The 13,744-nt window shown below is 37.1% G+C and overlaps 1 protein-coding gene across 1 annotated transcript in view; it reads left to right on the top strand.

Moving 5' to 3' along the window:
- The window catches only part of COL28A1 (collagen, type XXVIII, alpha 1), a 91,609-nt gene that overhangs the window by 44,834 nt on the left and 33,031 nt on the right, over window positions 1-13,744 (top strand). Inside the window, exons 14-23 of the mRNA XM_010561466.1 lie at window positions 1,203-1,271; window positions 2,504-2,572; window positions 3,513-3,581; window positions 5,191-5,259; window positions 5,952-6,020; window positions 7,382-7,450; window positions 8,417-8,488; window positions 10,474-10,542; window positions 11,121-11,192; window positions 11,809-11,877. Coding sequence (XP_010559768.1) covers window positions 1,203-1,271; window positions 2,504-2,572; window positions 3,513-3,581; window positions 5,191-5,259; window positions 5,952-6,020; window positions 7,382-7,450; window positions 8,417-8,488; window positions 10,474-10,542; window positions 11,121-11,192; window positions 11,809-11,877 — 696 coding nt within the window. The remainder of the gene's footprint in view (window positions 1-1,202; window positions 1,272-2,503; window positions 2,573-3,512; window positions 3,582-5,190; window positions 5,260-5,951; window positions 6,021-7,381; window positions 7,451-8,416; window positions 8,489-10,473; window positions 10,543-11,120; window positions 11,193-11,808; window positions 11,878-13,744) is intronic.

Below are 13,744 nucleotides of genomic sequence, written 5' to 3'. Positions count from 1 at the left end.
TCATAGAAATACATCTCAGTCACTGTGATACACAGTCAAGTGACAGATTTGCCTTGTTATTTCTTCACTGGGGAACAGGTATTCTTATAGGTTATAAAATTCTCTCTCTCATGCAGCATTTCATTCCTCCATCTTATTTTATTGCAAAAGACTAGAAGGTGGAATCCAGTCTTGCTGATTTGGAAAAGTCATGTCTGCCTATGCTGGCCAGCCAGATCTCCTTTTGGAAAACTGCAAAAGCATCTACGTAGGAAACATGACTACTTGGTTTATTAGAGTTTTGTCAGAGACCTACAGCTCAGACTCTAACAGGAAATCTAAATTGTGCAGAACTGGATCTCACCATAGTTCTTCTTGCTTCTAAGTCTTTGGTGTTGCTTTATGCCACTTTTTTCCCTATTTTTTGGAGCCGAGGGCCAGTGTCTAAAATACCTGCACTTTTTTTGCTCTTACTGCTCTAATGTGTACCTTCATTGAACTCCTGCATATTTTCTGTGCAGTGGGGCAGACCCCAGAACATAGAGGGGGTTTATATATCTCAGAAACTAGTAATTTGCCATGTAAAAGGAACAACACTGGGTCATTCCAGAAGGGAAGGTAGTTTATGGAGAAGGAATGTCACTCCCAGTCTCTGTACTGCTCTGGGGAGAGATAAAAATCCTCTGTGCTCTTATCCTTGAAGCACATAGTCCTCAGTATACTGGAGGAATTGTGAAGATTATGACACCTTATAAATAGAAGATACAGAAACTATGCAGTTCCTGGCGTTCCTATGCAACCCCATATTCCACTGAAGCAGGCTTCAATTCCAGTGCCTAGATAGAGGCTATGGTGAGGATCCCTGAGCATTCGTCCGTCATGGTTGGGTTGTACTGCAACCAAATTTTGCCTGACTTCGCTCTGTCATCCCTGTCATCTCTCAGGTCCTGCACCTTTCAGTGGTTACCCCTATGCAAAGTGGTAACACCCCTTTGCTGTTGGCATGAGGGCTGGAATGCGATCTAGTTGTCCAAGTATTAATCGAAAGGTACTTTCAAATGTTTCTAAATTGCTATTTATGCTTTTTTTACATCAGGAGATATTACGCATTTGATTTCAGACCATTCTGGTGACATCGTTAAGTCATCTATATGTAAATGTTATGCTCTTCAAAAGCATCGAGTTGAATTAGGACTGAACTTTCTAATATTCTTTTTCACAAGGGTGCTCAAGGTCAAGAAGGTAAAATTGGATTACCAGGACCTCCTGGAATTGGTGAGCCAGGAATGCCTGTAAGTCAGTGATATATGCATAGGAAGTGGAAATATAATAAAATAAGTCTTAGTGTGTGTAATTGATTGACAGCAGCTCTGTTGGCTACTGATTCCATAAACCACATTGTACCTAGTCTGATGCAGCAGTAGTGTGTCTGGCTGTGCCCGCCTGATCTTGCGGCAGTAGTTGCATGTGGTTTGTCCAAGTAAGAGAATAAAGCCGTGTCCAAACAAATTTTGGGGAAATAAAAAATTGCTCGGTCCATGTGAGCAAGATTGCAGAATCCAGTTTTCAGAAAGACATGGAGTTGTATATAAAATAGCTGTACCCCTCCTTGTTTGAGTTGAGGATAATCTTTAAAAATTGTCTAAAATCCAATTTTAAGAAGATGAAAATCCAAGAGCTGAGACATTCCATGTGTAATTTGGATTGCATCAAAAACAAAGACCCAAATTATATGCTTTTAATTGTATCTTTAACTTCTGAATTACAGAACTTTACCAAGCTTTTCGTGACATTGAGTTAGTTCACTGGTTGCTTTTTCTTCCTGAAATGTATAAAATGTATGATTTTCTTGTGTATTTCATTAAAAATCTCAAAGAGATTGTTAATTAAGAAGCCAGAAATGTGGATGGGTGTTAAATTAATCCTAACAGTATTTTTGAAAGTCATTTTGTGGTTGTAAAAGACCATTTTTCTCAGAAAAAGACGTAGAAACATATTGCTTAATGAAGATCATCCTTAAAAACTTTTTATTAGCTTTAAATAATGAAAGATAGCTGAATTTTGTGGAAGAACAGAACGTATTACAAAAATAATTATTTCTGTACTTATTTAAAACAAAATTGGCATTCTCTAATTTTGTATATTTAACCTGCCATTTTGTATGAAAAAACCTATTAATGATTTTCATTATGAAAATCATAAAATTATATTAAATTATAGGGAATAAGTTTCACAATGGTAAATGTATTTATTATAAATTAATCTACAGGTTCATTTGAGTTTTAAGGGTACAATCTTTAGACATTAATTATGTAGTTCAGCATTATCTTATTCCAATCTAAATCCTCCAATTAAGGGCTGCTACACTTCATTTTAATTGTCTGGGCTCAGCCAGCTGTTATGGAAGCATTTTTACTTATCAGTGTCATAAGAGTTGCAAGAACCTATACTAGCAAGTTAGACAAAATGTCAATAAAAAATGGAATTGCTGATATGGTCTGAATATATTTTTCTTTTTTTACAGGGACCACGTGGCCCTGATGGTCTGCCAGGTGAGAAAGGTCCACCAGGAGAGGGCATTCAAGGCCAAAAGGTAGTCTTACTGAAATTTTTTTTTTAACATTATGGGCCAAATCTGCAGTAGTGTCTAAGTTATTTAAGGTAACTGATCATTCCACTGGTATAAAATGTCAGCTGATGGATCTTGGTCTTCTGAATCACTGTGCTCTCTGACTATCCTTCCAAGTTCAGAAACTCTATCAAGATAATAATTACAAAAAAGTTGTACAGTCCCTCTAACAGTAGTAAGTTAATGATTCTCTTATTTATGTGTTTAATAAGGTACCTTATTTTGGTAGCATTAATGAGATAAATTGTCCTCTGAAAGACTACTTAGCTATTTATGTTCTGCATTGGAAGAAAACATTCAGGAACTGTTTTCATTCTGTCTTACCATTCTGGGAAACTAAAAGATGGGTTGTATGAGTCTCTGTGGACAGTTGCCTCATTAAGGGCACTTGCTAGGTTAACATAAGTGAACATTTCTTTTTTAAAAATAAGTACAAACAAGCAAATATTTATGATTAAATCACAACTGGGCTTCCCATCAAAATGTATCTCTCTTTTTTAGTGGATTCAAGATTCTTTAGAGCCTTGAACTACTAAGCAAAGAAGATTTTTCTTCCTTTCATGGAAAAGATATTAGTTGTGTCCTTGCACCAAGTTCAGAACTGTTCTCTCTGACTAATGAACATACCATCACATTTTCAAAACGTAGCTTTCTTCTTCCTAGTATTTCATTTTCTCCTTTTGAAGTCCTGTGTTCAACAACACAATGAATGCAGATGAGCATGTTATTAATTGTAACTGAATCACTTTTCTGTAATACTGATAATTCCATTGACTATTTTTCTTGGGGTTTTTGTGAAGGAATACTTTTTTCCTCATTATCCTCATTGTGATGACCAGTTTGTCTAGGATGGTGTTCTTTATAAATTCCCAAATACAGTTACAAAACTGTCACATATTTCTAGGGTGAAAAAGGCTCTCAAGGTGTAGCTGGTCTTCCTGGACCTCAAGGTCAACACATCAAAGGTGACAAGGTGAGGCACAGAGTGTTTTTCTAATCTTATCTATAGTTAATTATATTTATAGTTAAATTAATAATGAATTATTCATACAATATCACAACAATACAAAGGTATGTTTTTATCTGGAATCTGAGGAACTATGCTACACTGTTCCATGCAGCTCCGTTGGCTGCACTCATCTATACAAGTAGCTGAGCCTGTTAATGTTAACCGAGAGCACGAAGGACTGTATTCTATGCAGCTGGGAGTATGAGGGAAGAAATGGGACTTCTTCCTCCTAAATTTTTTCAACATTGTATTTGAAATATTTAAAATTTTACTTAAATATTAAAATAAAATGTAAGAAAACCTTTGAGCCATCTAACCTAATGGACCTGGAACAGGCAAAGAAACACTCTGGCTTTTGAAATTTGTTAGCTTTTTGGTGCCCAGTACCCCAAAGAGGGATCCGGAACAATTTTAATTCCTGTGGCCTGATCAGATTACAGTCTGTATCTTGTGCATCACCAGAGAGCAGCTGATGCAACAGGCCCAGGTGTCCTACAGAGCAGAGGCAATGATTCCAGATTTTCCTTCTCATGATTTAGTGTCATAGCCCTCCTCCTACTCCCAGTTGTTTTCCTTCCCTCCTGTCTCCATGCCTCCTGCTCTCCTCGTTGGCCCACACTCAGCTCCAGTGAGAGGAGAGGACAGCACTCCCATCCAAAGTCATTGACAGCTTAGTCAGCAAGGGGTGCTTTACGGGTGTAGGAAGTTTAATGTGAACTTACTCATCTCACTGTCCAGTCAAACGGCTCTCCAAAATCTTCAGAGCAACCTAGGTGGTGTGGTCTGATTTGGCCTGTCTGTGAGAGATATGCTTGGTGACCACCTGCCAGATCATCTTGCTCGAGGCCTTAGTTAGAAGAAGATTGGCTGTCTGTGCAGGAATAAGTCATCTTATTCCCATGTCTGTATAGGAAAAATGCAGTGATGGCCAGGACAGTAAGTGTTTGGGACCAGTATTTACTTATTCAGTAAATAAGTATTTCTGGCATAAGTGAAACTATTTTTTGTTTTCTAGGGACTGGTGTCACACATCGTTGACACCTTCATGGGTCTGTGCCACTTCCAATACCCACATGAGCTCACCATATGCCTCTATTCCCCTAATTCCCTCTGCCATAATTCCTCTATTTGCTCCCCAAGTGCTGTACAATACCATTACAATACCATATGGCAAAGATTTTTCAAAAATACTCTCTAGCTGCTCTGTTTACACTTGCAAGTTTTTCTTCTCAGTGTTGTGCAAGAAACTGTGTGTATTTCCATGCAAGAAAATCTTTAAAATTAATCTCAGTATGTAAAGATAAGCTATGGATCCCTCAAATAATAAAGTTACAGCTGTGATCATCTAATATTATAAATGAGAGAGAGTTTGTAGGTAGGAAGGTGTATTATTTTTATTAGATCAGTTGCCATAGGCAGACTTTCAGGTATTCCAAACACATTTAACTCAAATAGAAGCAGCAAACTTCAAGATAATACAGCTTGGAGACTCTTGCTCTGCGTTTAGTTTAAATATGTTAATCAGCTGGCATGGACTATTGCAATTTAGCTCTCGGGAATACTTTTTGTATAGGGTGAACAAGGCCAAGTAGGACCACAGGGCCCACCTGGACCACCAGGAACAGGCTATCCAGGAAGCCGGGTAAGTGTACATTTTGAACATGTAACGAACATTTGCATGTAGTTTTTGTTTTATACTTTATCAGAGCTCTAATTTTGATGTGAAGACATTAAAAATCTCACAGTGATTTTTCATTTTAAAAAGTATCAAACTAGTCTTTAGGCAAAGCTTGTAAATATAAGTGATTTCAACTGATCTGAATGGTCTTAGAATCAAGCAAACAGAAATTTGGTCTAATCTGCATAATAATTTTCATAGATGATAAATCAGATATATTGCTTGGATGATGACATATGGGTAAGAGTTTCACAAGGTAAGAATACAGCACTTCTGAATTTCAAGCCATTGAAGCTTGAACACAGCCTTTAACAAGTGGATACAGAAAAAACGAAACATCCCAAAAGATCTCTTGGGTTTTGTTTTTTTTGGAAAGAAGATAAAAGCTCATGCTTCCACCATACTATGCCAATGAATCAGGGCTTAGATGCAGATGCTGAGACACTTCCTCTTTGTTTTCTCCCTAAACAGTCATTACACTTGGATACATCAGTGAAATCCACAGGATAGTGACAAAGGAAAAATAAAATCAAGATCTCAGAACTAAGCCTGAGGACAGACAAGCAAATTGTTTTCTTTTAAAGATAAGATGGACACATGGTGAATTTCACACGTGGAAAAGTGTAATGCACTAACTCATTCATTTTGTTTTGTAGGGTATACAGGGTCCACAAGGAAACCCTGGGGCAAAAGGATCTAAAGGCTTGGGTCTGCCAGGTCCAAAGGTAATGATTCAGATATTATTGTTTAAAAATAGCACCAGCAAGAAACAACAAGCTACCTATCTTTGCCAGGCTTTTCAAGAGTGTGTTTGATGAGATGAAAATGTAACCCTTCACTGGAGATAACAATTTTGAATCTTTGAGGGAAAACCACCCACATTATCAAGGTGTTCCCCAAATGGAGCGTATGGCTTTTGCTTAGCATCAGCCCTTAACCTTTGTGAATGTGGGTTTTAGGCTCTAAATGAACACAAATTTATAAACAAAGTATCTTTCAGACGTGTTTATATCAAATGAGTTTGGTGCCACGTACACATTGTGTTAAAGTAAAGCATTTTACCATGGTTTTGAGACTTGAGGCTAGTCCCACCATACCTTCAGCCTGTCCTTCAGCCTTCCATGGTCGTCATGAGAAAGAACCAAAACCAAAGACAGAAACACTAGTAGAGAAACAAAGAGCTTAAGTATACCTAGTAGCTGACATTGCACCACAGAAGGAAGGAAAGTAGGAAGAGAACAGGGAAGTGGGGTAAAGGATTACTGCTGTCAAAACCCAAGCCTCTAGCGATACAGTCTCAGATGAGCACCGTAAGAGGAGAAAAAGGGAATTGCTGAAATACCAAGGAGAGCAAGTGGAATGAACAGATGAACTGTAAAGCAGAAGTGTGCTTTGTAATCACTTTGATTTATAAAAGGGAGACATTAGTCGCTGTAGCAAAACCAGGGAGAAATACAATAATTTTCTTCTGGACATTACTTTGGGGTGTAAGTAGCAGTTACAGCAGGGTTGTTTAATATTACTGAAGGGAAAAATAGGTAGCTGTGAAACCTGTTATGTATGAGGACAGTTTTCCTAGCGTGAAAAAGTATTTTAAAATGCAAAATTGAAAAATGGAATTCCTACTTCTTTAACTGTTTTAGAACTACTGGAAGGAAGAACTGTGATGGTAAAACTTTCTCTTAAATAGAAGTTCTGTTTTTTCTTTATTTGGACTCACTTTTCATTCAGTGACCAAAGAGGTTTTGATATAGTGGTATAAAGTAAAAATTAAAATGTATTAAAACAAAAAGGAGAAAGTCGGAATGATTCATTTAGACTTTCTGCCCACTGCAAGGTTAAATAAAATAGATGCAGTCCTACAAGTTACTGGGGCTTTTTAAAGAACAGAATTTTCCACCTGAGAACTGCTTGGCTGAAAACTTGACCACTTAGAATCATAAAATCATAGAATATTTCAAGTTGGAAGGGACCCATAAGGATCATCAAGTCCACTTCTGTGTGTAAAGCAGTTAGTGAAATAGTGCAAGTAATGAATGAAGCTAAATTGTGTTCCTCTGTTAAACAAAAGACTTTTTGTTACTAGGGTCAAACAGGTGAACCCGGACAAAAAGGAGAACCAGGACTTCCAGGAACTGGCGTACGAGGACTTAAAGTGAGCCTATATTTATTTTTAACTGCTCCTTATAGGGTTTTCTAATTCTTTCACTAGTTGCTGATAAACTAAGATTTTTTTGGTATAAATTGACTATGATCAAAATAAGAAGGAATTTCAGTGACACGGTTTTAGCTTTTAAACTCAAAATACTGCGCTAGAGCTCCCACCCTCTCTCCTAAAATCATTACTGCAGCCATAACTGGAACAGAGTTTTCCCCCATCTTTTCTAAGCTAGTGAGGTATTTCCAAAGCCTGTTAGAAATGTTACTACCTCTGTTCCTCTGCAATGATTTGAAAAAAAACCAGTCTGTGTGACACTTAACGCTTTGACTTCAGCTGCCATTTTGAAGTTTGTATACTATGTCCATAATGATTTAATTAGGGCTTCCAAAATCTTTGAGTAAGATGACACAGACATCTTGGGTTTGGTGATTTTTCCCAGGACCATAGAAGAAGCACTTGGCAGAACTAGTTCCTATGGATAGTTTCCACTCTTTGTGACAAGTCTTAAAAGTAATGCCTAGACCAGTTTGTACAACCAGCGAGGTCTTAGTCTCGTCAACAACTCCATTTAGGCATGTTCAGCTAACCGTTCTTTAAGTCCCAGATGTTTGACTTTGCAAGTAAATTACATTTGTATCATATTGTTCTTGTGCACAGGATAACAAACAGCATTCAATCACATTTTTACTCACTGAATAAATGTAAATGTATTTAATACAAAACCAATATTTAAGAAGTAGGTGGAGAGCTTGGAAAGAAATTTAAAATACTTATTTTAGATTGTATGAGTAGAAAAAATTACTGGCTCTATAAAATATTTAACTTACTGGGAATAACAACCTTTATTTGAGCAAAAATATTGTATATCATTAATTAATATTTTAACACACTGTTAGATCCATTTTACACAATAAAGAATTTATTGAAGTATGCAGATATAATTATTTTTTCTTCTTTAAGGGAGATAGAGGTCCATCAGGACTCCCAGGAGAGAGAGGGGTAAAGGGAGATCCTGGGAAGCCAGCAACAAAGGTAAGGAAATATATTTTACCCCATGTAGAAGGTGTAGAGGAAAGAAAAACAAATCATAATTTGCAGGTATGCAATGGCAGGGAGTTCATCCTGGAAGAGGACATGTGCCAATACTTTTGCCAAAACTAGCCAGGGAAAAGGGACTAGGCTAGTTGAGATGTTTTCAACAAACTTTATTAACAGTGGCTACCATCTGAATCAGCAACTGATTTAGCTGCCCTGCCATTTGTGGGCTATTGACTACTGTTAAATTTCACAATCTTCTTGGAGAACAGATAGCTTGCATCTTTAGCCTGTTCCTTACAGCCTGTTCAGATTTTTCCTGACACCCAGAAGTCATGCTCAAATTGATGTGACTTAGGGCAACTAGCAGGGTGGTGAGCTGTGGCTGAAACCTGTCAGCCTGCTACAGAAACTATCACAAACAGCTGAAACCAGGGCTGCTTGTTTCCAAGGGGAATTCTGAGATTTTAAGAGAAACTCTGCCACATTGGCAAAAAGAAACATAAATTCAAAGTGTGGGAAAGGAATTTAGAGGGGTGCAAAGCAGAAAGCCCAAAATAGTCAATTTAGAGTAAGTTAAATGGAAGCTTTTAATTTTACTCTTCCCAAATAGAATGAGCTGCTGAGTGAGCAAAACTCAGTGCTGCGGCTGATTGTTGAATTGCTGCTGAGAATCCAGGTGCCTCCAAACTCTGCTGCTGTGCAGCTCTTAAATGAGGGTAGCAGCTGGCCAATGTGTAGAAGTGATGAACTGAATGTGATTCAGAGTAAGCAAATCAGCATTTTTTGGCTGCAGGACTTTAATCAGAAAATATCTGAATAGCTGTAATAAACATCTATTAAGAATGCAGCTTCACTTTTTTTTCATCTACAAGGGCAGTGCAAATACTAGTTTGACAAGCTACAGCCTGAGGCAGTAAGCCTTTCACTGTGGAAAAATAGATAGCATTTCTGTTGCTACTTAATTATTTTTAAAAATTTGAAATCACCCACTATATAGGTGCTCAAAAATGAAGATCCCAGTGTATCAGAAGCGAAACATCAGAATTAAGAGTAAATTTTGGGTTACAGTTGCAGGTGGCTTTTGTATTTGGGAATGCTGGGTTTTTTTTCTCTTGCATATTATCTTTATTCTGAGATCAACTTGGTGCTGTCACCTTCACTGTCACAATTCACTACAAGTGAAAATATTAGTACTGAGCAGCTACCTTGGGTATCTAGGACAGTGCAAAGAATAGCTTGATGCCTGCAGTGAGTAGCACAGTGGTGTTATGGCAGTTATTTGCAGGTGTGAAGCTGTCTCACAGAAGTGGGATCCAGACTGATGCCTATCAGCGGCAGGCACTGTAATGCCACTTCCATCAACAGCGCAAATCAGAAATGGATTTTTAAACTACATTTTGATCTACTTTTCACTCTCTGAATTACCTGCAGGCATTCTGATATACTAATCTGACTTACGTTACACATAAATATTTCATAGATAATGTTCCTTAATAGAATGTTTTACGTGGATTATTTGTGAATTATTTGAAGTAATGTTTCTGGCAAATATTGGAAGCCTGGATTGGCCTTTAGCTACAGAGTTGCCTAAAATTACTGCTTATTAAAAGTTGTTTTTCTTAGAACTGGTCAACCAAGACCTTTTCTGATAACTTTGCAAGCATTTCTCTTCCTACATATGAGTATATGCATGCAATTCTTCCTACATATGAGTATATGCATGCAATTCTTCCTACAAAAAGATTGATGCAATTGCAAATGGCACTATTACAAATGTCTGTGAAAATAAGAACTATGAATGCAGGAAGGTGGAGCGGGTTTAAGAAGACAGAACACTTTATTTTTTGCAGGAAAAAAATTAACGAGATATTTACTGACATTTTTGGGAAAAGTGTTTATGCAAGCATTGCTTCTCATAAGTCTGTTGATTCAATAAAATTAGCTACATGAAAATTAATTAACCATCTAATCTCTATTAGGGGGAAAAGGGAGATCAAGGTCCAAGAGGCCCAGAAGGACCCCCTGGCAAAGGAAATGTAGGCCAAAAGGTATGGCTTGACATGCACACTGGAGAAATACTACAAACTTTAGAAGGGCCTATTTTATAAGTGTTCAGATTCTGGCCTATTTTTTCATTCATTATATCTTAAGTAGCAACTATATTTGAACTGATAATTTAAAAGGCTTTCAGAGAGAGTGATGTGTTCCTCAGCCTGAACAAGTGCAGCAAAATCAGACTATAAACATAGATGCTAAAGTTAATTGGCCAGTACAGATTTCCTGAAAATTCAGTACAGAGTTTTCATTAAAGTTAGGAGGGGACAAATTATCTCAGTAAGCAGAGAGAAGGAGCTAAGAGAAATGAGGTGACTAGTTAGATATCTAAATATGAAATTAAAAGCCTGGAAAGATGTATTAGTAGACGGACAACTTTTATCTCCCACCTGGTTAAATTTATGACATCTGGGGCAGATTCTAGAACTTAGTGGGATTTCAGTTGGAGTGGAGCATTTAAATACCTTTCTAGTTAGGGGCGTCATTATCGTCATGGTTTTGGTTATTTGTGTATCTCCTAGTTGTGAATGAATATTTGCTGTGATTGAAAAAAAAGATTTGTTTTCATCAGGGTGACCCTGGAGAAAAAGGATCCCAAGGACCAATTGGTTCTCAAGGAGTACAAGGCCCAGCTGGACCAAAAGTAAGCTTGTTCCTCCTTCACTTTGTATTTTATAAAAGAATCTATGGAATTTATGTAATGTACAAATTTCTTAAGCATCTGATGCTCGGAGACTTAACAGAACAAAGGAAAAGCAGAAATATTTCCATCCTCTGTCCTGAATGACACAAAAGTCCCAAGGAGAAAAAGAATAGGTAAACATTTAATTACAGACCTTATACTTATGCATGAGCACTGAGAAGCTAAAGTTGTCCAAGTGATTCCAGCCATGAGCATTTCACAAATTTTTACTTTGAAACATTAACTTTCTATTACAATATTTTGTGAGTATCACTCTGAATTGTAAGGAAATTGAAAAAATACAAGTGTTCTGGTTATTCCATTGGCTTTGTAAGCCAAACACAAAAAATTAATTAACATTAAAAAATCAAATACATGGTTCAACCAGTAGTTATTTAAAACATGACATTTGGACCAGCTTTCACAAGATTTATGATTTTTCCCAAATATTGTCCATTTTGTAAATAGATCTACATTGTGGATATTTTTATAATATAAAGTGTTGAAAAAACCTTTTGCTACTTGTGCAGAAAATGAAACTGTCTGTTTAAATCTAGATGATACCATTTTGTGACAGGGTGAACCAGGAGAGAGAGGACCACCTGGTGTCGCTGGATCGTCTATTCGGGGACCTGCTGGACCAAAGGTGATTATCTGATATGTGTTTGCTGGACACCAGAGATTGGAAAATGTCTAGTGCACATTTTTGTCAAAATTAAAAGAATGTAAGTTAAAGAAGTTAAAATTCGTTGTTGTAGTAACAAAGACGACTGGATTTTAGAAATAAGGACTGAAAAGTACTGAAAATTAACAGAGAGTGTTTGGGGGGCCCTTTAACAGGATGCTGAACTTAGTACATGTTAAAAAAAAAAATCCTTATTACATTTCTGTTGGTTTTTGTCCCCTCCTGTGAAATGAATCACTTTGAATTTTTTTTTTTTTTCCCCCCAAATTTACTATGCATTTCCTTTCTTAGACTAAAGGTTTCCTGAATGTGGCAGTAAATCCCCGCAGGAATGTGCCTCTATGTAGTTCTAGGGAGTTATATGCTGAACTAGATGATTTTTTGGAGATGAGTGTTTGTATGTCATTTCCAAGTGAACAGCTGGCCTGTAGATACTACTTTAAATGAAATGTCATATTTGAGATAGCTAGAGCTACAACTAACTCATTTTCTTTATGGGGAAAATGTACCTGAAATGAGTGGGACTTGTGCTGCTGAGTAAAATAACCAGATTCAGCAGCAGTAAAGCTAACTTTGAAGGCTTTAAAAACATTTGAAAATTCACTACCACCCCATTTTTATTTTAAGAATAAAATAGTTGCTGTTTTTATAATATGTCAGTTAACTTCAACTTCAATTGATGCTTTTCAGCTTCGGCGATAGTTTTTAGGGTAGAGAACTCACTAATGTACATCCTATCACTCTGAAGTAATTTCATCCCCATTTTTCTTCTTCTTAAAAATATATGTGCCCTCCCCGCACAAGCGCATGTAGGTATTGTACATGCAATGTACTCAGCCTGGCAACAGGGCATCACCGAGGGCTAGGATGTGGTTTGGACTTCTTTGCGCATGAAGGAGGAAGGAAGAAGGGAACGCAAGAAGCTCAGGATACACCTGGAGTAAGAATGCAGCCACAGATCAAAAAGGAGAGGACTGTGGGGTGCTCATATCTCTTATATTGGTTTAAAACCATAATAATGTGCCAAACCTTATATCAGGAAAGTATAAGCGGCATGCTATAAGGCAGAACATGTATGAAGACAGGTTTCACTACACTGGTCTCCCTTCTTCACATTTTCCTGGTTACTGTGACGTTTCTTAATAGACCAGCAAGTGAGACAAGATTGTTTATTGATAAAATTCATGCTGAAAAATAAGAACTTTGTAGACTTTATTGCCTTTTTCACTCTGATTTTATTCTGTTCAGTACAGTTCATATCACTTTCATAGCAGACTGACCATGATCTAAAATCCACTGTAGTCTGTAGAAGTTTTTCCAAACTCTTTACTAAATTTTAGATCAGGGCTTTTATGTGCAGTGGCTGATGTGAGAAAACAAGTATTCTGGGTAATTATAAAATGCAAGTTGATTTTTACAAAACATACAAAACTTTTTAGTTCCATAGTAATTTCTTTGTTTAAGCAAAAATCTAATTTTCTGTTTCTGACAATTGCTCAGTAATATAACGGGCTACACAGGTCCGTTTTTTCTCTCCACTGTGGAAGGTACAATGGTTACTACAAATGGTGTTCTTGGAACATCCTGGTATCTGCAGTAGTGAAGCCAGACATTATAAATTTCTAATGCAGGGAATCTGCATATTTTTCAAAGCTGGGAATTGTCATGGTCTGAGGTCTCTTCAGTACATTTCTAAGTATTTGATGTAGATGATTGCTAGAGGTCTTAACTCCTGGACAGCCATGGTTGTGTCCACTGGAAATTTATTTATTTTAAGCTACACCCACGTTTGGGGACTAGAGTTTTATTTCCCTGGACAACCATTATG

Source organism: Haliaeetus leucocephalus, unplaced genomic scaffold (genome assembly GCF_000737465.1).
Source record: "Haliaeetus leucocephalus isolate CR32 unplaced genomic scaffold, Haliaeetus_leucocephalus-4.0 Scaffold146, whole genome shotgun sequence".
NCBI classification, from domain to species: Eukaryota; Metazoa; Chordata; class Aves; order Accipitriformes; family Accipitridae; genus Haliaeetus; species Haliaeetus leucocephalus.
The sequence above is the reverse complement of the archived record's forward strand: the minus strand, read 5'-3'. Positions and strand labels throughout refer to the sequence as shown.